We start from the raw sequence: 25328 nt of genomic DNA on the forward strand, positions 1-25328 counted from the left end.
TTCATGGGGAGCCCAGGGGCATCAAGGTCTGATTGCTGAGAGTGTTCTTGTGGGAGATGGGAGGTTATAAGAGCTGCGAGAACCCTGGGGCTTAAGAGTTTTGCAAATGACCCTGGGCTGGGACACACACACACACATAGAAAGAAAGAGAGAGAGAGAGAGCCCTATGTACCAAGGTCATCCAAGCACTGCATTTGTACTTGGCTGTAGGGAGGAAGTGTTGGAAAAAAGAGATGTTTTCTATCTTGGACCTTTACCTAAAATAGGCACCATCATGCTCAGTGGCCTTGCTTGTAAACTTCTACAGGAGGGTGAGTTGGAGAGAGTGAGTGTGAGCGTGAGTAGCAGGGTGAGCTGCTCACTGGTGAGTCCAGGAAGTGACTCTGGACCTCTTCTTACATCAGTTTGGTATGATACCACAGTTAACAAAAACTGCTGCTGGCTGGATGTGTGGCATGGTCGTTGAAAACATTTTTTTACTTTGCCTTTCTCTTCTTGCATTATTTTCTAGTTAATGATCTCTCTTCCTTGGAAGAGTACATTTCTGGGGTAGGAACTATCTTTGTGGAAATATTCTTTTTTAGAGACTAATTTGCATCACAAGAATTCTGATATTCGAGGTACAATTAGTTCATGTATCAATATTTTAATTCACATAGGTATTCTCAAAATTTTATATACCACTCATAGAAGACCAGGATTTGAGTCACAGCACTGTTTCTTTCCCCATACAAATGAGTCACTGGGCCTCAAAGGTTCAATCATCCTCTTTATAGATGAAATATAATAACAGATACTAGTGAGATTGTTGGGATGATTAACTGCAAATGTACAAAGTCCTTTTTAACATAGTAGATAATTATTTATTATTATTCCTGATAGACACAGCACAGCTATAAGCTGACTAAATACCAAGAACAATGAGTAGGATTACCTCTTACATTTCTTTTCCCAACATAATGCTTTGCTTCTGATCTGACCAGGGCTTTGCTAAAGTCACACATCCAGTAAGTGGCCGAAGCAGATCTTCAGACCCACAGTTTGGCTGCCAAAGGACCACAGTGAGTATTTCTAATGCTGAAACAAGAGGGTGCAGCTCTGCAGCCCAGACGGCTGGGCCTCAGGGTAGGTAACCAAGACAGCTCAATGCATCTCTCCCTCAGCCGTCCCTAGCCCCTAAAAACAGAGCTGGGGGTCCCAGTCCTCTGTGGGACATGGCCCTCTTTCATCACCAGCTTCCAGCCTACCCTGCATCTCTTCCCTCTGAATTGCAGGAACCCTCCCAGCCTCCATGCCGCCTTTCCTGATCACCCTCTTCCTCTTTCACTCTTGCTGCCTCCGAGCAAATGGCCACCTCCGTGAAGGAATGACATTGCTGAAGACTGAGTTTGCACTTCGCCTCTACCAGAGTGTGGCCGCGTGTAGAAATGAGACGAACTTTGTCATCTCTCCTGCTGGTGTGTCCCTCCCCCTGGAGATCCTGCAGTTTGGAGCAGAAGGGAGCACTGGTCAGCAGCTGGCAGATGCCCTGGGGTACACTGTCCATGGTAAGAGGCCTGCCCACGTGCACACTCACTTACCCTCCTGTTCACACTCACACTCTCTCCAGCTCACCCTCCTGCTCACACTCACACTCACTCTCTCCAGCTTACCCTGCTGCTCATACTCACACTCACTCTCTCCAGCTCACCCTGCTGCTCAGGCTACCTGGGAGATAGGGAGCTCAGCTCCCTATGGTGTGCACATGGGGAAGAGTGATCACTGGACAGGTCTGTGACAGAAGGCATTCAGACTTTGGGATGGTGGTGACCCTTGAATTTTAAGGTTCCCTTCTAACCTAATAGGTTTCATGGCAATGTTTCAGTTTCATTTGACACACCCTAGCATAGTGCCTTCCTAGGTGCCAGGCAGTGCGGAGGCACTTACAAACATTAATTGAATTAATTGTCACAACAGCTCTGTTGAGGATGATAATTTTATTATCATCCCAATTTCAGAGATGAGCAAATAGGCATGGAGAGTTGAAGCAACTTGCTCAAGTTCACAGAGCCAATAAGTGACAGAGTTGGGACTCAAGCCCAGGCTGCCTGGTTTAAGAGCCCATGCTTTTGACCAACCTGCTTTTATAAATCTGTGACTTCTAGCCAGTGCCAGATCTGCCAGCTTATTTCTATGGATTATGTATTTTAGAGCGGCTTTGCCGGCAGCAGCATGAGTCTTTCGAATGCCGGGTCAGCTTCCCCTCTGCTTACGCTCAGTGCCTCAGCTCAATGCCTGGCCTCAGAACCAATCTACCAGCTCCAGCTAAAACAGATACTCACACACATTAACATTTTTCTTCCTAGACTAGGATCTAGGAATTCAGCAAAGACAGAACAAAAAAAAAAAAAAAAAAAAAAAAAAAAAAGAGGCTATGAGCTCTGCGGCCTCACGTTCATTCAAAGTGGAATGAAGCTGTCCTAGGCAGGGTCATCCCGGCCTACCTATTCTTCACCCTGTGGGTGGGCAGGGCAGTAAAGCCCCACCACCTATACCTGGGTGACACTGAGCACCTTTATTAATCTGTCTGGGCCTCTGCTCGCTCATATATAAAATGGGGATAATAATAGCCCTCAATTCACAGGACTGTCAAAAGCATTCAGTGTGATCAGGAGTGTTGAGTGTTTAGCACAATGTCTATGAACACAGTCAACCTCCGGCATTTTTTACCCTGTCATTGCATATTCTGGCAGGTCTAAAAATGTTCTTCCTGTGTGCAAATGTGCATGGACAAACTAGGCTAGGGCAGAGAAAAGATTTCACACAAAAATTCACTTCAAGCCAACTTACTCTACTATTTTAATGTTTCTGACTAAAAGAATGTGGGTCCCCTGGCCCAGAGAGGGTGGAAAGATGGAGAGGAGAGTTCTGTGACCATTCCTCAGGTCACACCACACTATGGACAAGGGAAGTGTTTTAATTCTTCTCTGCAGACAGTCAACATTCCTAGGAATGTGATCTCAGAAGTACATGTGACCTTCCTCGATAGAGTAAAATCTGATTATAAGTATGTTTTTATCCATTTTTTTCTTACTACACTCAAATGCAAGCACTTAAGTTAGGCTGATTCATGAGATCCAGATTCTGACTCAGTCTTTTGCAATTGTGGATTCTCAGGAGCAGCTTCGGTAGTGAACATATTGTGGACAAGTGATGTCTGCCTACTATTGTCCTCTGCAGCCTCGTTTGGCTGGGGGCCCTGGCCAGGGTGGATTCTGGGTTCCCGTGCCTCCAGAGAACATTAGCCAGGAAACTCGGGGGTCTGCTGCTGCCTCCTGGCTTGGCTTCTGCAACATGAAGGGTGTCAGAGGGGACAGACCCCAAGTGAGTGAGAGTTTCATCCCAGTGAAAACCAGCCGGAGCCAGGTAGTGGAGGAAAAGATACCCAGCATTTTGTCTTACAGGGAGGGTTTGTAGATAACTGCAGGGCTGTGCCTAAAAGGGAGTAGAAGCAGCCTAAGCAAGGGGGCTTCACTTCTGGAAACACTCAGCTTGCATGTGTCAGGAATGAGAAGCTTGGGGTACGCTACTGTGTCTGGACTCACCAGTGGGCAAGAGCCCTCGTTCCAGCTATGGGATGCCTGGGGGAGGACAGAAGCTGCAGCTTGTGAATAATAACATGAAAACAAAATCCACTATTGATCATGGAAAGAAGGAAGCAATCTCCTGTATAAACAGTAAATAAATAGAAGTCCAGCTGCCATCCACGAAGGTGGAAGCTATCGACTCCCTCAAATGCTTATTATTTCCTTGACATTCTTGCAGCCTTTCACTGACATTAATAACACAAGCTGTCTGCTGGGTCTTAGGGAAAGGGGGGATGGGAGGAGTTCTTACTTTTCCTCTGTATTTCTCAAATTGAAAGCGTAGTTCTACACAAGGCTGAATCCAAATGTTACTCAGGCTCATGACACGCAGTTGTGGGAATGGATTTAAAGCCCCGTACAAGACATATTGACAGCACAACATCCTGGCCACCTCCCATCATTGTCACTGTAACATTGCACATAAATCTCCTGATGTGTTTGAAACCCCATCACCCTGCACCCTGGACCTGCTGTTTTCCCAGCCCTAGAATCTCTACTCCAGCACACATCAACCTTCCTAAAGCAGAAAATTAAGGAAGAATATCCTCTATTCATCTACTGGATGTTGGTAGTGTTTTTCTATTTGACTTCATTGCAGCTTGATTTCTTTCAGATCTAGCATGGTTTCTTCCCAACTTTTAATTGGTGGATCCAGGCTGATTCCTGAGCACATTAGCTATGACTTTTTCAAACTGGCTTTGTATGGTAGATGAACCTTATGAGCAAGAGTGGAGTTGCTGGCGTTCCATCTCAATGCAATGTGTGCTGGAGGTTGTGCTAACTCCTTACTCACACTCACCATTGTCAACTTATCCCAACTTGTTTTTCACAGACAAAAGGGTGAAAGATTTCTTGCATGCTGTTTATGCCACACTACCCACCTCCAGCCAAGGCGCCGAGATGGAGCTGGCCTGCAGCCTTTTTGTGCAAGTGGGAACGCCACTGTCCCCCTGCTTTGTGGAGCACGTCTCCTGGTGGGCTAACAGCAGCCTGGAACCAGCCGACCTCGGTGAGCCCAATAGCACCACCATCCAGACTAGCGAAGGGGCCTCCAGAGAGACTGCAGGTAAAAGAAAACTGTACATTTCAACAAGGCTAAGGCAGAGGGCTGCAGAGACAGAGTCTCACCCATCACTTGTCAGAGGCCATGGTGCTCAGGCCACCTTCAATTACAGCAGAAGTCTGTCCTCTTAGGAGATCCTACCCTTGAATGACAAGGGGACACTGAGTCCCTTTCTGCCTCTCTTCCTGCTCTGACCCTCCCCCACACAAATATACACATGGGCACACACACACACACGAGCCACAAGAGCACACAAGAACACAGAATTGTGCTCTTCAGAGCCTCCCACCTCGGAGGACCCCACAGGCTTTCTCCCATGCAACTGTCCCCCGACTGAGCTCTGCTCTCATTTATAATAAACCACCTGTGATGGCAAAGTGCAACAGGAGCCAAAAAAAGTGGTTTCCTGGGAATTTAGGTTAAGGAAATAATTTAAGAAAAAGTTACACACAATAAGATGTTTAGCTCAGTGTTATTGAAGAAAGAGACTTACAAACAGCCTCGCTGCCCGGCAATGAGGTGTGAATCAGTGTAGCACAGCACCTGCATGTTATACAGTTGTAATTATTATGAAAGATAATTAAAATCATGAACGTTTACTGAGTGTTTAGTTTATTTAGTTAGCACTGCTCCCAGTTGATTGTCTCAGTTCACCCTCACAATAATCCTAAGGGGTAGGCGCTATTACTCTCCCCATTCTATAAATGGAGAAACTGAGGCACAGAAGGCTCAGCCTCCTGCCCAAGGGTCCACAGGCCAGGATTCTAACCCAGGTGGTCCGGCTCCAGCATCCTTGATCATTTCAAAAGTTTCACAGCAATGTGGAGAACATTCAAGACCCAGTGTTGGTTAAAAAGCAAAATAGGATTGGGATGCCAAGGCAGGCAGATCACGAGGTCAGGAGTTTGAGACTAGCCTGGCCAACATGGTGAAACCCCGTCCCTACTAAAAATACAAAAAATTAGCCAGGCATGGTGGCATGTGCCTGTAATCCCAGCTACTCGGGGAGGCTGAGGCAGGAGAATCGCTTGAACCCGGGAGGCAGAGGTTGCAGTGAGCTGAGACTGCGTCACTGCACTCCAGCTTGGGCAACAGTGAGATTTCATCTCAAAAAAAAAAAAAAAAAAAAAAAGCAGAATAGGAAGTGATATGTATACTATGACTGAATGGAAAACAGTGAGTGTGTGGACAAGGATGGCAGAATTAAATGCAAAAATTAACATCTTTTGTGATAAAGTTCTCTCTCATGCTCTTTTATTTTACCATGTCTTTTCAATTTACTTAAATATGTTTAATTCCCTGCTCACATCCTTGTGCTGCCAGGGCGTAAGGCCAGAGAAGCCGCTCCCAGTGCAGGCTGATTGTCCTCTAAGAAAAAGGGGCAGTTGGCTCAGTTGCTCAGAGCACAGAGTCCAGAGCCAGGCTGCTTGGGTTCAAATCCAAGCTTTCCATGGAGCTGCTAGGGTTCTATTTCAATGCAATCCACATTGCATTGGGTAACTGGGTGGATGGTGGCTTCACCCCTCATAAGTATGTGACCTTGCCCAACTTCTCTGAGCCTCAGTTCCCTCACCTGTGAAATAGGGAATAACAATAGAACTGTTAGGAGGAGTCGGTGAGGATTTGCTAAAGCACTTAGAACAGAGCCTATCACAAAGTGTGTGCATATTAAACAAATAAACAGCTGGGACAAAAACTATCCCCTTAAGGGTGGTCTGCCAGCTCCTCTTTCTGACACTGCATGAAATTTTAACTGCAGCCCTCCAAAGACCATACCTTGAATATTGTTTTCTAAGCAAAGGCTCAGTGAGAGATTCAGCTCAGCAGCGGGGCAGGGTGGGGACTGGGGGCGACCATGTGCAGGATCTCCCATCACAGCACATACTCCTTCCAAGGGTCTGCCTGGGGAGGGAATGTCTAATAATTCCTAGGAAATGGCCCCAAACAGAACCAGGAGCAGCATCCCAACCTGTTCAGAAAAGAATAAAAAGCAGGGTCTTCAGCAACAGCTGGTTATAAACACATATCAATTTGCAATGAATAGATTTTAATAAATACTCTACCAACCCAACTCCAGAGATGACTCACTGCCCCCACCTCCCCTGACTGGTCACCCAGGTGTCAGGACTTCTGAGTTCTCACTTTCCATTTCCCTCTCCACACCCTCATCCCCCAGCAGGGGTTGTCATTGTCGCCCCCATACCCAGCCCTACAGAGCCTCTGACTCTGGCCCTGTGAGGTTATCTTAAAGACTCCAGGTCTAGGATTTTTATAAAATGACCATATCGCTCAACAGTCCCCAAAAGTCGAGAGCAGCTCCTGGTGCCTTGGGTCCCTGACAGCACAAGGAGCTGAGTCAGGGAATTAAATATTCTTAAGTAGACTAAAAAGATATTGTAAGATGAAGAGAGAGACCACCTTAAGCAAAAAGACCTGCATTTTCGCATTTTAACTCTGCACTCCTTGTCCGCACACGCACTGGGTTCGGTTCAGTTTCAATGCACATTTAACCCATGGCCCCCTTGCTTTCCTGCTTGCAGGTGGGGGCCCCAGTGGGGGCCCTGATGGCTGGCCGTGGGAGCAAGTCAGTGCAGCATTTGCTCAGCTTGTGCTTGTGAGCACCATGTCCTTCCAAGGCACTTGGCGGAAGAGATTCTCCTCCACAGACACACAGATCCTGCCTTTCACCTGTGCCTATGGCCTCGTCCTTCAGGTCCCCATGATGCACCAAACGACCGAGGTCAACTACGGTGAGCTCTGCCCCTGCTGGTTTGTCTAAAGGGAGAGGAAGCCTGGGCCTGAGGGCAGGAGAGAGGACGCCAGGTCCCTGCTCCTAAGGGATCGGGATGTGTTTCCGCAGGGTCCATCTGCTGGACTGGGCATGCATGGCGGAAGGAAAGACTAAGGTGCCCGGAGACTTTAGAGAGGAGTGTGGGACAGTGTGCTCTGACAGGACAGTGAGGACACAGATGTGGAAGAGAAACTCAGTTTCATGCCTGACATTTCCTTCTGCACTAGTAGAGTTTGGACCAAACTGCCACCCTGGCAGGCACAATAGGCCGGGATTGAATGGCTGCTCCTTTAAGATCGGGTACAGTAGTACCCTGTACCCTTATCCATGATTTTGCTTTTTTGAGGTTTCAGTTATCCGCATCAGAAAATATTAAATGGAAAATTTCACAAATAACTCTCAAGTTTTAAATTGCACGCCCTTCTGAATAGTGTGGTGAAATTTCCTGACGTCCTTCTCTGTTCCACCTGAGATATGAACCATCCCTTTGTCCAGCATCCCCAGGCTGTCTACAGTATGCCCGTTAGTCACTTAGTAGCCATCTCAGTCATCAGATCGAGAAAACATAGTATATGCAGGGCTCGTTACCATCCACAGGTTCAGGCCTCTACTGGGGTTCTTGGAGCATATCTGCCAAGGATAAGGGGGCACTACTCTATGTGGTTCTGCACGTGCCATCGTCCCCCCCTATACCCAGTCCTAGAGAACCTCTAACTCTGGTCCTGTGAGGGTATCTTAAAGACTCTAGGTCTAGGATTTTTATAAAATGACCATATCGCCCAACAGTCTTTGGCCTGAAACCGCCTCCTGAGGGCGAGGTGGATGCTCGGTTTTATTGTTTCCAGTCCTCTGAGCCAGCCTCTCTCAGGGTCCGACACTGGTTCATTCTCCTGGCTCCTGGGACAGAGCTGACCTCTGATCCACTGTACCCTCAGGTCAGTTCCAGGACACTGCAGGCCATCAGGTGGGGGTGCTGGAGCTTCCTTACCTTGGAAGTGCAGTGAGTCTGTTCCTGGTGCTGCCCCGTGACAAAGACACCCCCCTGAGCCACATCGAGCCACACCTCACAGCCAGCACCATTCACCTCTGGACCACCAGCCTGAGGAGAGCCAGGATGGATGTGTTCCTGCCCAGGTGAGCAGCTGAGTCCCCCTCACAGGTGCTGTGCAGCCAGCAGTCAGAAGAGCGTGGATTTGCACACAGGTGTTCTGCCTCCAGGGTCTGTGCTTAGCCACTGGGATGACTTGTTTAATATGTATCCCCAGAAGTTAGACCAAGAGGAAGTGACCCTAGAGTTTGAGTTCATTTCAGAGCCACTGCTGGCTAGCTCACGGCACAGACTGAAATGAACTAACTTCCCAGAGTCTTTCCAAGACAAGATATTCTGCCTTCACTGGGCTGGACTGGAGCCCCCCAGGACCCCTTGATCCAGCCCTAGGCTGGACCAGTTTTTGGAAAGGAAATGCTCGTGGTTCCCTTGTAGGAACGTTGCCCAAATCTTATCCCATCCTAAGAGTATACAACTGTCATTTTCCCAAAACCAAAGAGATAAGATGACTTATGTAATTGAGTCCCCCCATGACCCCCTGATCCAGCCCTAGGCTGGACCAGTTTTTGGAAAGGAAATGCTCGTGGTTCCCTTGTAGGAACGTTGCCCAAATCTTATCCCATCCTAAGAGTATACAACTGTCATTTTTCCAAAACCAAAGAGATAAGATGACTTACGTAATTGAGCAAGTACAGATAAAATTCTGATCAGAAGCCAAATTAAGGCATAAAATTTTGACACTTTAAGTCTCTATGCAGAAGGTTCTCATTCTTTCTAAATGGAGGTGAACTCTCCTTTAAGAAGAGCCAATAGGTACAAATACAAATCAAAAAGTGAAGTGGTGGCATTCTATGTTGCTTTTTCAAAACAAAATCTATTAGCAAAACTCATAACTTTACGAAAAGACTCCTCTTAGGGCTTCTTTAAATGATGAGCTTCTGTGATGTATTTGAAATCAGAGTAAATTTATAACCATTTTTTGACCAGTATTAAGCAAGGAATGTTGTCCAGTAGCCACTAGATGCCTTGGCCTCTCTCCACTGCCTGGGCTTCCAGTAGGCAAAGGCAAAGTCCTTGGCAGTACTCCCTTGAGGAGTTAAAAGTAAATCTATGCACTAGAAGGAAAAAATACAAAGAGAGACCCAGTAAGTTAAGGGCCAAGGTCTAAAGTGAGATCTGGCATAACCCAGGGCAAAAGGTGCACTTAACTCTAAGGTAAAGTGTATCTCTCAAAACTAAATATTTGGACCCCAAACCAAAACCCAAATACTGGATATTTCAACAGATCTCTCAGGGAGGGAGCAGAAGCAACCCTAATCTTCCTATTATATTTGAGAGAAACTCAGCAAGGGAAGGAAGAGCAGCGTTCCGTGTCAAAAGTAGAGAGAAAAAGGAGGCTGGTGCGGGAATTCGCCACAACCTTTTTGGGTTTAAGAGACAGATGGTGGGACTCATCCTCGAGCAGTTCTTCCCTGGAAGAGACCCCGGGGAAATTCCCAGCTCCACTGAGAACTCTCCACCGTCCTGATTCTGCTTTTAGGAGTCTCAAACCCTCAAGCAGTGATCCTGAAAAACACTGGCAGGCAGGGAAGGCAAGGCAAGGCAGAAATCTTAGTAACACAACTATTAGTTAGCACTTAACCTCATTCTGATACTTTTTTTTTTAATCTCCTTAAGACTACCAAGACTGCTGTCCAAGGAGGATAGAGGTTTTTAGGAAAATGAAGTTATTTCACAAGTAAAACTAACCAAGTTTTTTTTGTTTGTTTTTAAGCTAGCTTTAAATCCTTTGGGGAACAAAACAAAAAAAGTAAAAACTCTCTTAGGTCTAGATTTAGGTATAAACTTTGGATCATGGTAGACACAAAGTCAGCTTTTAGGCAGGGATTTACCTCTCATTCTCTCAAATCACTCATTCTTCTTTTAGTATGATTTGCTCTGCAGTCAGCAGGCATTTTTCGTTTAACAAGAGCAAAAAAATTTTGCACACTGTGGGTAGCAACGCAAAATTGTGTGACTATGAGATGTGCTTTCAGGTTAGACATCACCAAGCAGTGCACTAGTAGATTCTGGATGAATTATGGTGTCTAGCTTCCAAAGTAAACTTTTATTTATAAATAAATTAAAAAGTGCATAGGGACTGTTAATCTTCATGAGGGACGCTTAGCATACTAAAGGAATAATCAAGAAAACCAAGAATGTGTTAAGGGTTGTTTATAACCACAATCATATGATGTCCCACAAGAAAGACTAATAATGCCAAATATGTATGTAATGAATAAAACATTTGATTATTAGGTCAACATAGAAGGCTGAGCATGAGCATGTTTTGATATTAGATATAATATATATCTTCTTAAAATCCACCAGATCCCACATATTCAAAATGAGTTTTGCCCTTCCTCCCAGGAGCTGCTGATTATCATGGTGTGTGGTTTATGCTTTTCTAGGAGTGTTTCTTTTTTAAAAAATCAAGATATAATTCACATATTATAAAATTCACCATTTTAAAGTACACAATTCAGAGGTTTTCAGTATGTTCACAAAGTTGTGCAACCATCACTACTAATTCCAGAACCTTTTCATCACCTCAAAAAGAAACCCCATATCCATTAGCAGTCACTCCCAGCTCCCCTCCCTACCTCCCAGCAACCTCTGATCTACTTGCTCTCAATAGATTTGCCTATTCGAGAATTTCATGTAAGTGAAATTATACAATTACATATTGTACAATTATACAATTACATATTGTACAATTATACAATATGTGGCCTTTTTTGTCTGGCTTCTTTGCATAATATTTTCAAGGTTCATAGTAGCATGAATCAATACTATCTTCCTTTTTATGACTGAATAATATTCCATTGTATTGATATAGTACATTTTGTTTACCTATTCATCAAATTATAGATATTTGAGTGCCTAGACACATTTTGGCTTATTTTAACTTCTTGGCCACCAGAAACAATCAAGTGCACATTTTTTTGTGTATACATATTTTCAATTATCTTGGATATACACCTAAGAATGCAATTACTAGGTCATGTGGTAACCCTACATTTTACATTTTGAAGAACTATCAGACTGTTTTCCAAGTCACTGCACCATTTTACATTCCTACCAGTAATGTGTGTGGAATCCAGTTTCTCCACATCCTTGTCAACACTTGTTAATGACCATCTTTTTATTTTAGCCATTCTAGTTGGTGTGAAGTAGTATTTCATTGTGGACTTCATTTGCATTTCCCTAATGACTAATGAGGTAGAGCATCTTTTCATGTACTTGGAGAAATGTCTTTTTTGTAGAAATGTCTATTTCAGAGGTTTTTCCCATATTTAAATTGGCTGTCTTTTTATTATTGAGTTGTAATAGTTCTTTATTCTGGATACTAGTACCTTAACAGATATATGATTTGTAAATACTTTGTCATTCTGTGGTTTTTCTTTTCACTTCTCAATGGTGTCCTTTGAAGCACAAAAGTTGTTAATTTGGATGAAGCTCAATTAATTTATGTTTTCTTTTGTTTCTTGCACTTTTGATGCCATATTATATTGAATAGACACCACTGTCTAGTTAGGGTCACAAAAATTTAGGTGTATGTTTTTTTTCTAAGAACTTTATAGGCTTAGCTCTTACATTTAGGTCTTTAATCCATTTTGAATTAATTATTGTATATAGTATGAGGTAGGGATTCAACTTCATTCTTTTGTGTGTATCTATCCCTTTGTCCCAATATCATTTGCTAAAATGATTTTTCTTTCCTCCACTGAATTTTCTTGGCATCTTTGTCAAAATCAATTGCCCATAAATGTCTAAGTTTATTTCTGGACTTTCAATTCTATCCTATAGGCATAGATATTTGTATATTTGCCAGTACCACACAGTCTTCATTACTATAGTGTGAGTCCTTCAACTTTCTTCTTTTTCAAGATTGTTTTAGCTATTCTGGGCCCCTTGCATTTTCATATAAATTTTAGAATCAGCTTGTCAATTTTTGCCCAAAATGCAGGAGGGATTTAGACAGGGATTGTGTTGAATCTGTAGATCAATTTGGTGAGTATTACTTTCTAACAATATTAAGTGTTCTGGGCCATGAACTCAGAATATCTTTCCTTCCATTTAGGTCTTTCTTTGTTTCTTTCAACAATGTTTTGTGGTTTTCATTATGCAAGTCTTGCACTTCTTTTATTAAATTTATTCTAAGTATTTTACTCCTTTTAATTTTTACTCATTTTCAGATTGTTCTATAGTGTATACAAACACAATTGATTTTTGTATCTTAATCTTGTATGCTGTACCTTACTGAACTCATTTATTAGCTCTGATAGGTTTTTTTGTGTGTGTGGATTCTTTAGGGTTTTCTATGTATAAGACCAAGTCATCTGTGAATAGAGATAGATTTACTTCTTTCTTTCTAACCTGGATGCCTTCTATTTCTTTTTCTCATGTAATTGTCCTACTCACCCTCCAGTACCATGTGAAATAGAAGGGGTCAGAGTGGACATTCTTGTCTTGTTCCTGATCTTAGGGGGAAAGTTTTCAGTCTTTTACTGTAAAGTGTGATATTAGCTGTGGGGTTTTTGTAGCTGCCCTTCATCAATTTAAGGAAGTTACCTTCTACCCAAAGTTTGTTGTATGTTTGATGTTTGTTTTTAGTCATGAAAGGGTGTTGGACTTTGTCAAATGCTTTTTCTGCATCTATTGAGATGGTGATGTGGCCTTTGTCCTTTATTCTATTAATATGGTATATTATATTAATTGGTTTTCATATGTTGAACCCACTTTGCATTCCTGGGATAAATCCCACTTTGTCATGGTGAGATTTATATGGTATTGGATTCAATTTGCTAGTATTTTGTTGAAGATTTTGCATCTATATTCATAAGGTATATTGGTCTGTAATTTGTCTTTCTTGTAATATCCTTGTCTGGTACTGGTAAAGGGTATTTTTTTACTCAAGTTATTTTTGTAGCATTTCTGCTGGATCTGCCTTCATAGCCATACAAGACAATCACTCTAATCTTTTATAGTCATATCTCACTTTTACTGATGTTTTTAGTTTATGAAAAATGATATTATCCAGTTTTATTACCCACCATAATCATATTTAGTTTCAAATAGCCCTTAATTAACTCTTTCTCAACATAATTGAAAAATAATTTAAAAATCACAATGGTAACAATAAGTGCATGGGCTGTGCTGGGGATTGTTCCAAGCACTTTACAAGGATTCATTCATTTAATCTTTACAACCCTACAAACACGCATTACAATTATGGTCATTTCACAAGTGAGGACTGTGACAAAGAGAAGTAAAGTAACTTCCCACGGAGGTAAAGTAACTAGTTTGCAGGTAGTTACTTGATCCAGGATTCAAACTCAGGCATTGGATTCCCAAGTCCATGCTCATAACCACTGTTTCAGGATTTAGAGTTTTCAAAAAGGATGTGTTTTCAGTACTTAAGAAAATTTCGTAAGAGATAGTCCAAAATTTTTTTGGAGAAATGTCAGCATACTTGGAGAAAGTATATTTCTTTTTTGGAAACTATTCTGAAGATTCAAAACATACCTTTATGAGAAAGTATGATACTTTTGTTTAAAGTATGAGTCATACTGTCTTGTATAGCAATGAAGACCTTTGATATTAAATGGTCTTGTTCAATATTTTTACTCTCCTGCAAGTTCTGTATTATTTATAGAAAAAGACCATCTAATTTCCATTTTGATCTTTTTTATTTTCAAAGAAAAATAATATCAGCAGCCCTTTTAAAGTATCCTTCAACAGTAAATTTTTAAATGCCTTGTCCCTGGGGAAATATAAAATTGGTGTACTGATTCTTTGTGCTCAAAGGGTTTACTAGGAAAACCAAGGCTTTAAGTTCCATTCTTTTCCCACTGTGCTCCAAAGGCATAAAGTGCACACAGCAAATATGAAAATATATTTTATCCAGTATAAACACTCTATTAAATAAAATACTCTATTAATTGTCAATAAGGCAATTAGTCAACAGCCTCTTTTCTGCACCTACTATATGTGAGATGCCACACGAGATGGGAGGTAGCAAAATGTAGGTGACTAGAGCATGGGCTCTGCACACACACAGGCTTGATTTGAATCGAGGTCCATCACATACTCATTATGTCATCTTGGGCAAGTTTCTTAAACTCTTTAAGTCTTGATTTTCCCATCTGTAAAATGAGGATAATAATAACATAGTTATATGAAGATGAAATGAGATAATCCACATAAAGCTCTTATAGTATCTAGCATAATGTAAGCACTCATTAAATATTAATTTTTATTAAGAAATACAAATGAATTGGAGCCTGGCACAGTGGGGCACACCTGCAGTCCCAGCTACTCGGGAAGCTAAGGCAGGTGGATCACTTGAGGCCAGAAGTTTGAGTCCAGCCTGGGCAACATAGGGAGACCCCATCTCAAAAAAAAAAAAAAAGTGTTTAAAAAATGAATTGGGATAGCCACTTTTCTCAGGTAGTTTACAATAACATAAATGACACTAATAGGAAGCAGAATGTTCTATATATCATAAGAGCAGAACAAGGTATTAATGGGGCTTTAAGAACCAAAGGTCACAAAATAGCTGAAGAAAAGAGGAGGAGGTAACAACTGAAAAATGGATAATAACTAAAAGACAATCAAAGTCAATGGGAAGACTTAGAATGAACAGCAGGAACAAGAGTACAGAGGTGGGGAAGAGCCCTGTGTGGTCAGATTAGGGCTTATGGGAAGGCGCCATGGAAGATGAAGCTGGAAATAAATCTGGTGGAGCCAGCCTGACTTCCAAGTTAGGGACTTTGGACTTCATGTGGTGTGTATGAAAGTATATTGAGTGAGAATTTTGAAAGTTGATGGTTTGTTTTTGCCTTTTAGGTTTAGGATCCAAAATCAATTCAACTTAAAAAGCATTTTAAATTCTTGGGGAGTCACCGATCTTTTTGATCCACTCAAAGCTAACTTGAAAGGAATTTCAGGTAAAAACGGTTCTTCTTCCAAACTTTCTAGCCTTGTATTTGGGGCAGTTTTATCATACTTTGATTAAGGGATTCTCATTTCCACAGAGCCTTCAGTGGTAAACAATCAGAGTCAACATTATGTAAAAGAATAAGAAAGGTGCTCTGTTTTATATAAGAATGTGTTGCTTCTAATAACAGTCAAATTTGGGTTAGATCTTGTGAGGAAGGGATGTTTCTTCAGGCCTTAATCATGGTTTTCAGAGACGACCTTCACCATGGGGTCAATGTCCACAGTACACAGTAAACAGACCCTCCCTCTAACCTTCATGACTAGGAGTGTACCCAAGGCATTGCTGCAGCAATAGATTCTTCATTATGACCTCCTGCTGTCCCATCAGCTTCAGTCACCCTTTGTTTCTACACCCTTTTCCTCCCTCCTTCCCTATACCTTCTCTGTCCTCTAATAAGCTAGTCTTGAAACCTTCCCTCATCTGTCCAATTTCCTTTTTTCAAATTACCCATACTCTTACAACCTTGCCTTAAAATGTTCTCCTTTCCACCAACCACATTGAATTTCTTTGCACAAAGTTGAATTGCTACTACCAATCAATAGGTGCTGTTTGCTTATGATATTATAGGAAATTTATATCAAATATAAACAGGGAGTGAATGCCAGAACCTATGTCCTACAATCCTCTCAAGACACCATTGGCTAAACTATTGCCAACTCAAAGGCTCAGGTTTGTTTCTACTCTGGATAGTAAATTATCTGTGCAAAGATGATACTGTAGCTGGTATTTCCATTGGCCTTGACATTTCCCTTACCTGAAGGGCTTGAAAATCACTATTTTGAATTCTAGAACATCATAATGTGGACTTTTCTAAATCTTGGCTCAGAATCTTCCTTCTTAAGGAATCACAGGAAAATTGAGATTTTGATCCACAAGAGAAGTCTTGGTTTGGGCTTTAGATGTGACCAGATTGACAGTTACTTATCAAATAAAACACAGGAGTGAGAATCTATTCTAGAGAGTTTAAAATCTACCAGCTCTGTACTCATTGCCTGAACACGCAAAGAGATAGCAAAGCAATAGTCAAGTTTGGGCATTGTGTCCACAACGATGCTTGGCACACAGTTGGATACCAAGTAAATACTGTTGACTTGGTCAAATGACTCAAACAGAAACTTTCCTTACTGACACAGGCATAATCTGACATTTCAGGCAAAGGAGGAATACTGAAGTGAAAAGATCGGAGGGCAAGGAAAGAGCAAGGGATGAAGAACTTAAGAGAATTCTGTTTGATAATGTGCAAAATCTAACCAGTGTCTTCTTGCAACTCCAGAGCTCAGCCATGGCATCCCTGTTGTTGCTGGTGATTTTGATGATCAGAGTTAAAAACTGTATCTTCTTCTACATCACTGTATTTTCTTCTACATCACTGTATTCCGTGAATCACTAGGGCTTACTGACTGTCCCTTCATAACTCCTAAAGCTCTCCCTTTTATGTCCTAAAAGTACATCCTAATGTGCCATCAACCCTGTGTCCTCAAACAGGACTGATCTTAACACACATCATGTAGCTCCCCTATTGGTAAAGGCTTCCAAGGTCCACAAACTCCTCTGGCAAGATCTAATAAATAACCTAGTTTTAAAAGTACCTTTTTTGATATGAAACCTCTTTTTTTTTTTTTAACGCTATTCAAATCTACTTATATTTGCTCAAACCAGCAGAAAGGTAGGCAGGCAGATCTGGCTTATTTAATAATTATGAAGCTATTATCATGTGCCAAGTATGAAGCTTGCATTCACATTTCCTACTGACAAAACATGCCAGTCTGTTAATTTTCTCTCATGAAGTTTTGTTCCTCTAAAGCAGGGGTCAGCAAACAATGGCCTACCACCTGCTTTTGTAAAGTTTAATTAAAACATAGCCACTCTCATTCATTCATAAATCATCTATGGCTGCTTTCCTGCTACAGCAGCAAAATTGAGTAGTTGAGACAGACACCATATGGCCTGCAGTGGCTAAAATATTTAATAACCGGCCCTTTATAGAAAAAGATTGCCAACCAAATTATTGCTTCTTAATGTCCTTCTTTAAACATAATCAAGAGACTAACCACTTCTCTGCCCAAATGGGCTTTCAACTTAATATTCTAGAGACAGGGCCACCAAATCTCTCCAACAAATAGTTTCCTCATTCCTAAAATGGGGTAACTACCACTCACCACACATCTTAATTGTAGAAACAAAATCATTTACTTATAGTATGACATCAGCAGAGACCTTGCCAGAGAGTAAGTGATCAGAAAATGCTGGCCTCTCCTCTCTTCTTCCAGTTTACGAGGGATTACCAAGCAGTTTTGTACTATTGATGGAACTCCAACCACCACAGCAAACATTTGGCCTTTCGGTCCCAAAGCCCAGAATCATTTTACTCAAACTCTCTTTCCCCATTTACAAGTCACTTATCTCTTCCTTCTTGGCATCAAATTTTTTTTTGCTGCCTTAAGGACTCATTCAATATTATCTCAAGGCCCAACTGAAACCAGAGTGTAGTTCCCCCCAGTCTCCTTGATACTAGATGTTATGCAGCTTTTAAGAGTAATTCCAGTTTCACTCACACTGAAGATGCCAGCTAAAGATACTCTTCTTAAGCAATCCCACTGGCTTTAGGATCAGCAGGCTTTGATATAGACCCATGCCTCCTAGTCCACAAAATACTCCTTGTGCACAAACTCGAAACTCTGAAGAAACTGTCTTGTTCTTGGCTTTTATAAGTAGGTAGTTTCCAATCTCTGCTCGGTAAGAAGTACAAGTTCTCTGTTACTATGACTTAAATGAACAAACCAGAGTTGTTTGGTTGAGTATGGAAGTTATGTAAGTTAACTTATGCCACACCAGATGTCTGGTCAGAATTGCAATAGAAAGAGGTGCGGAGTGGGCTAGAGGAGACGAATGGAGAAAGCAACTAACCATAGCCTAATTTCAAAGGCCATTTCAGATTCTTCTTAGCACTCTCTCTCTCTCTCTCTCTCTCTCTCCTGGGCCGGGTGCTATGTGTTTCTCTCTCTCCCCCCCTCTCCCTAACACTTAGTGTTAGCAACTAAGTGACAAGATGAAAAAGATAAACTAGAAGCAAGTTCTGGCAATAACATTTTAAAAGCCACTAACACTGCCTACAGCAAATAATTGTAAAGACAAAAGAAACAGCAAATGATATGTTTATCCTGATTTATGAGAAGCTGAGGATGAAATGTTGGGACACAATGTTTATACAACATCATGTTTTGAAGACTTTTAACCTTTTGAGTATGACCAGCCATACACAAAGAATAATGGTGTCCACCAACAAAGCACTGAAACAATCATTTGGCTGAGACTTGCAGATGACCCATTCTATGCCACGCCTTTATGGTTCTACAAACACCAATCAGCATTTCCTTACAAGTTTAACAAGGTTAAAGAACATTAAGGCCATTCGTATAGTGGTAAGGGGTGTCTATTATTAATTCATCCAGCATTTACTAAACACATTAATGTACCAAGTATTCTTAATGTAAGTTGGGCAAAGAAATATTTAAAATGATTAAGACATCATTTATGCTTCTAGGAGCTAATAGTCTAAAAAGGAAGGTAAAAACCCATAGAAGATGTTATGGAAGAAGAGTGGAGAGTATGCCAGGAGGGAGGGTAGGAAGAGTATCACCCCTTTGCTTTGTATATAGAATGTTGTATTGTAGGAGCAAGCGGGTTTATGGTGGGCTACAGTTTCCCGAAGTATGTTCCCAAAATGCTAATCCTGTAAATCTGGGACAGAGAATGGTGTGGGTGGTTCTATGGTTAAACGCTATGTATTATAATTGTCCGGTAGAGATTCACTATAAAAGTTAGCAGATTAGCAGCTTTAAGAAGTCCCCTACTGAAAACAAAAGTGCAAAACTGTTTAGCATCTCCCACATATAATTAATCATGGAACCCTTTTACAGAATGCCACCTATAAACAATCTTGAGAACAACTTTTGGGAAAATAGGGCGTATGTCCCTCAATGGCACTAAGCAGCTGTCAACACTTCAGGGGAGTAGAAAAAGACCAGGAGAATCCCTTTGTGCTTGACTTCTAGGTTCATTTCATTAGTTCTGTAATATTTCAATAGCTACTCAATAAAAAATAATAGGAATCTGTAATACAAGATCAAGCAGGAGGAAAAATGCAAAACCATAGATGACTCCCAAATTCTCATTTTTATCACATATGTTGGTCTTTTGAAATGTCAACTCTTAACAGAGATAAAATTTAAAATGCTGATGCTGGGGCATGACATAGGCTATGGACCTTGGTTTATGGCTGTGCAAACATATAAATGTCAATTATTGGACCACTCCTATAGTCTGATGGAGAGAAACTGTTTAAATGAAACTCTTCAGTTGCAGTTTCAAAATACTGAAATAGCCTGGCCCATCTAACCAGACTCATCCACATCAACTGGTCTCATTTCTCACACTGCCAAGGTGCCCAGACTAATACAGACACATTTACTGTATTTTAGCTGATAAGGGGTTTCATAGTGAATCTCTGCTTATTTCACCAACATTCATTTAAAATGTTCAGACACCATTCCTATATAGTAATGAAGTCATGGAGATTAGTAAAAGCCTCTCATGACTGTCAAATAACCATTCTTTAACCCTAAAGCTCTTTGTAACTTTGGCACTGCATTTCAGTTTGCTTAATTAGCTAGTAAGAGGGGCTAATTATTGATAGTGAAATTTGTTTCTTAAAGACCCTACAGAAAAAGACCAACTGCTAAAATAAATCAAATTCTTTGCTGATTTTAGGACAAGTGACACTAGTGAATGTTTCTATTGATTTTTACTTCCTCTGGCCCTTCCTGTCCCCTTCACTGATGCTGGAAAATAACTGTTCCTTACAGTGAATATAGCCAACTCCCAACATCCTGTGCACACCTTACAAGATGGATGGAATGCCGCATATTCTTTATTTTGGTCTGGTTTTATTCTCTCATGGCATTCATGGGCTATCTCCTGTATGTGCGTGACAAACACAAACCAATTTAAGCGTTAGTCTAAGATGAAACAAAGCTCCCTCACACAATATGTGTTCATCAAACTGATCATTTTAACATTCATGCCACAGATACCTCCCAGTGGCATGTTGGAGTTGACTAGCATACACTTTCTGAAAGGCGGCAGTGTTTGAGTGGAGGGGAGGGGTGGGATGGGAGTGGGCTTTCAATCAGAATATTCTCAACTCTGCTTTTCAAATGTGTGATCTCAGGTGAGTTCACAGCTCACTCTAAAATGAAAGGATTGGACTGAATGATTTCCTAAGTTTCTTCTGGTTCTAAATCTTTTTTACTGTGTCATCAAGTATCCTTTCATCTTTGGAGCTGTTTAAAAATGGTTAATGATTAGCTTACAAAAATCAGCCAATTCCTCTAAATTATCACTTAGTCCTATTTGCTAAACTTATAATCTGTGAAACTGTTAGCACATAGAACATTTATACTAACCTCTCATTTGCTTTGTAGATTCTAGCCCATGAGGCAAATTAATTGCATAACTGATAGACCTAAGTATACAGAATACAGTCATGCAACACTAGACACATTCATATTACTCTGAATTGTGCCTCAATAAAGCCTGTAATAAAAACCTGTGACTTTGTCATTTAAAAGTGGCTCCTAAAGTGCAGTCCAAAAAGGCATTCAAGGGAAATGATCTCTGAAGCTTGGTGAAAATGATTCCCAGGCTACAGAATCTGCATTTTAACACATACCCTATGATCACTGAAGTTTAGGAAATACTGGCTGAAGGAGGGATTGTAGTTTTAACTGGAAATCATTTCTGAAAATGAACCACTGAAAAAATGGGGCAGTGCTCTGAATATTATTTTGGGAGCGATTACATATTTTAACAAATTAAATATATATAACAAATTAAAGTTTGGTAACATATTGAGTCTTAAGAATTTTCCAAACAGCTACCTAAGCCTCCAGTAAAAACAAAAACAGAATTTTCCACTCTTTCCCTAGCTACACAGTAAGCAGCATTGGATACTATAAATTTTCTAAGTACATTTTTAAAGAATGTGTTCTAAATGTGTTAGAAAAATGTTAATGAGCAACTCACATTTTTATCATTTTCTGTGGTTAGGCCAAGATGGCTTTTATGTTTCTGAAGCAATCCACAAGGCCAAGATTGAAGTTTTGGAGGAAGGCACCAAGGCATCTGGAGCCACAGGTATGTTCAGAGAATACCCAGTCACACTGCTTACCCATATCTACCTTTCTGAAATTTACCTAGTTGAATCTTCACACTTCTGAATCTTTCCATAACCCCCAAGTTCAGGTGTGGTATAGCATTTTTTAAAAAGGAACACTAAAGAAAACAAAAAGTTTTTGAAAAATGACGGGGAAGAAGAGATATCCATCCCATAAAAATAATTCTGAAAGTTACCTTCAATAAGGAATTTATTCCATGGAATGTGTTGAAAACAGGAGACAGGATTGGCTAAATGGCATCTTTTCTCTTTAATTTTCCCATCTGCACCCCCATCACAACAGTAAACAATCAAATGCCATTAGGATGCTTTGATTTCTTAAAAAATTAACTTACTTCATAACCAATAGTTATTTTCTTAAAAATGCACAGAAAATGCAATGGAATTTTTCTTTCTTTCCTGCAGCTCTGTTGTTATTGAAAAGGTCTCGGATTCCTATTTTTAAAGCAGATCGGCCATTCATCTATTTCCTGAGAGAACCTAACACAGGTATTACAGTATTTTTTGACAGGATTCAGATAATTTATCAGTGTCTCTCTAGCAACAAGGGCTCATTTGTCCACTATCCCCTCAAAAATAAGCATTCTTTCTAGCTGTTTTTATGGTGCTTCAGAAGCTTCCCAGTTGCTGTCTTGTATCCTAAGGGGACTTCATAAGTACAAAGGAAACTTATCCTCCATGTTTTTTACCTTCTCATTCTCTCAGCTCATATATAGTTAATGTAGATTTTTTTTTTTTTAATGCTATAGGTTTCTACTTCTGAAGACACTTGGAAAAATCATGAAAGTAAAATAAATTATAAATCTTGCCCTTTTTTCCCTTTGTCCCCTAGCTTTCTTATCATTTTAGAGTTTTTTCAGGTCACTAGAGTACACCAGAGTAGAGTAGTCCTCTTGTGATCCTAGTATTCTAATGAATGCACCTGGATTTCTATACTGTTCTGCTGATCTTTCTCAAAAATCAAATGTTTGCCCTAGTACTTTTAAGTCCTACTACATAACCTTATGGTAATCCAAAGATGGTGTGGTACCGGCAAAGCCTCAGTACATCAGAAGGACACACAAATATTCTTAGGCATCGACAATATTGAACAAAGTCTTTAGATTATTTCTCTTAATGTTCTTCCTCCCCCACTCACAATTACTTAGCCTAGGAAGGAAAAGAGATTCTCAGTTAAGAGTTGTTGGCAAGTCTAAACAGTGTATTAAAAAGAAATAGGATAGAACAAGACTAATAAAATCAAGCAAAGGTGGATCTACTTTAACTAAACATCAGGCATTACTTTTATTTATGGAGAAAAATGTCAAAAGTTAGAATGAAAATTATGCATAGTTTTACATAAATTGTTAAGGAAATACTGTCAACATCATTTTATCTGAGAATCATTTGCATCCTGCTGTACCTTGTGCTAGAAATCAAAGGAACATTTTTGTGACGAGAAAGATATAAACCATTCACTAGAAAATAATCTATTTGGGATTATTTGGAGAGAAAAAGTCCATCAACAGAGTATGTCTTCCTAGTATTTCACCATGATCATCCCAACCACATAACGATTAGATGAAAATATCATTTATCACCCAGAACAGGCGGCAGAGAGCCTTCTCTTAGAAAGGACACGTCAAAAAAATGAAAGATGAGAAAAAGGACAGGTTCTACTCCCTAAGGAAACAAAGAGACAGGACTACATTTGAACAGAAAGGTCATTGCCAAAAGCCAATAGCCAATAAAGGTTGATAGGTACAAGAGAGATTCTGATTTTGGAATTCAAGTGCATAAAAATGATGTAAAGTCCTTAAACAAGGAAAAGACACACCACTATTTCAATGGTAGGAGTTTTCAGAACTGCCTCAGTAATCAGAATGAAAATATAAGGATAATCCAAAACCAGTTCCACAATCCACTGGAATTCTAATAGTCCTTGTGACTTTATTTACCTCTATCTGGGAGGCATTAGCCTACATCACACAACACAGTGGCTGCTCTTCTGGTGATGGTTATGGAAGAGTTTAGAAATGAGTCTCAGCCTTCATTATTTCCAACTGACAAATCTTACTAAGAGCAACTAATGAATCAATCAGCAAATGAGAAACATGGGAGACGTTAAAAAAAAAAGATTTGAAAACCTCAAGATTAAACTTTCCAAGAATATCATTTGTCGAGCCTTAAGTCATTCAGTGACATAAAGGGCCTAACAGACATGATGTTTCCCCTAGATGTATTTCCCTTCCCCTTTGACAATAATTCTACAACAAGTATTCTAATTTAATATACCCATATTTTTTTTTAAATGAAAAAAGCCTGAGGGAGATGAGATATTAACCTTTAGTTCTGATAGGTTTCAAACCCTCCTGACCAGGTTTTAGGATGAGGTGAGAACAGTGGCAGAGAGATAAAGGACAAAAAGAAGAGATGAACAAAACTGCTACTTCTCACCTCCCTCCAGGGTTCATTCAGAAAAATGTATTAAAGGTCATGAGCAATCTGTGAAATAGGAAATAAAACTTTCTGATCAGGAAAGCTGCTCAATATTGGGATGGGCTGAATCTCTTTCCTAGATACTCTTGTTAAGTATGAATTTTTATCTGAATGACTTCTAATCCCTCCTAGTAATTCCAGAATCTAAATATATATAATTTAGGAACAGACAATATATTCTGGATTTTGTGTAACTCTCAATGAATTTAGCAATGTGACTACAGGCAATTACCTTAACAATTCCATCTATTAAATGTTATCTTGCATTACTTAAAAGTATTTGTATAGAAGTAAACAAAGCTTAAAGAACTGCATATGAAAATACTATATAATATTAAATTCTTCTTTTTCTTGACAGGGTTTGTCTTCAGTATTGGGAGAGTTTCAAATCCCCTAGACTAAATGCATGTTCTCCACTTTCATCAATGCTTTTCTTCATAAAGTTATAATTTCATTTTGCTATACCCTTGAAATTTAAAAAAATGTCTGATAAAGTGTAAAAAGCTAAGGGTATGTGATTTTCAATATTATAAACCTAAAAATACTTCAATTTTTAAATTTTATAAGTTTATTTTGCCTACTCTTAATCCAAATCTATTTTGACCTTCTTTTCTACTGCTTACCCCCCAAACCACTAAAAGGCACAGCAGTGATCATGAATGGTGAGTGAGTCAGGCCATAAGATTGCTTCCTCAGTATGGATACTCTAGGCCATGTTGAATTGAGGGTGGAGAATGAATAGCGTGGTTTTCCTTATCCTGTGAAACTCAGGGGGGATGCAAAATGAGCAAAGTCATCTTAAAGGTGTTTCCTTTCCATTTAGCTTATAAATAAAACAGAGTTTAAGTGTGAGAACAGCAGAGCAGAACAAAGAGGCCTCCAATTTGTTGTGGGCTTTTGCAAGCATGGCATGAAGCTGCTAAAGGCTAGATATTTCAGAGCATGTACTGTACTCCAAACCTACCACTCCCTAACAGCTTCAGCTTCGTGCCATCCACAATCCTAGTGATAAAGGAAAAGGTGTTGAAGTAAGGAAACCAAT

General features: G+C 40.4%; 1 protein-coding gene across 1 annotated transcript; it reads left to right on the plus strand.

Moving 5' to 3' along the window:
• Window positions 1-1231: 1231 nt before the first annotated feature.
• On the plus strand, window positions 1232-25290 carry SERPINE3 (serpin family E member 3). Its single transcript, XM_509786.8, has 7 exons — window positions 1232-1547; window positions 4459-4692; window positions 7230-7439; window positions 8416-8614; window positions 15420-15520; window positions 21682-21768; window positions 22214-25290. The coding sequence occupies exons 1-7, from the start codon at window positions 1292-1294 to the stop codon at window positions 22399-22401; spliced, it is 1275 nt and encodes a 424-aa protein (XP_509786.3). The 5' UTR covers window positions 1232-1291; the 3' UTR covers window positions 22402-25290.
• Window positions 25291-25328: the final 38 nt, after the last annotated feature.

The sequence above is a fragment of the Pan troglodytes genome, chromosome 14 (assembly GCF_028858775.2).
Source record: "Pan troglodytes isolate AG18354 chromosome 14, NHGRI_mPanTro3-v2.0_pri, whole genome shotgun sequence".
Taxonomy (NCBI): domain Eukaryota; kingdom Metazoa; phylum Chordata; class Mammalia; order Primates; family Hominidae; genus Pan; species Pan troglodytes.

Bases quoted from the DNA above. Each gene is read 5' to 3' on its own strand.
- SERPINE3 (XM_509786.8), top strand. From the start codon at position 1,292: ATGCCGCCTTTCCTGATCACCCTCTTCCTCTTTCACTCTTGCTGCCTC. The intron at 1,548-4,458 runs GTAAGAGGCCTG...TGTTTTTCACAG, and splicing joins CCTGGGGTACACTGTCCATG to ACAAAAGGGTGAAAGATTTC. The intron at 4,693-7,229 runs GTAAAAGAAAAC...TCCTGCTTGCAG, and splicing joins GGCCTCCAGAGAGACTGCAG to GTGGGGGCCCCAGTGGGGGC.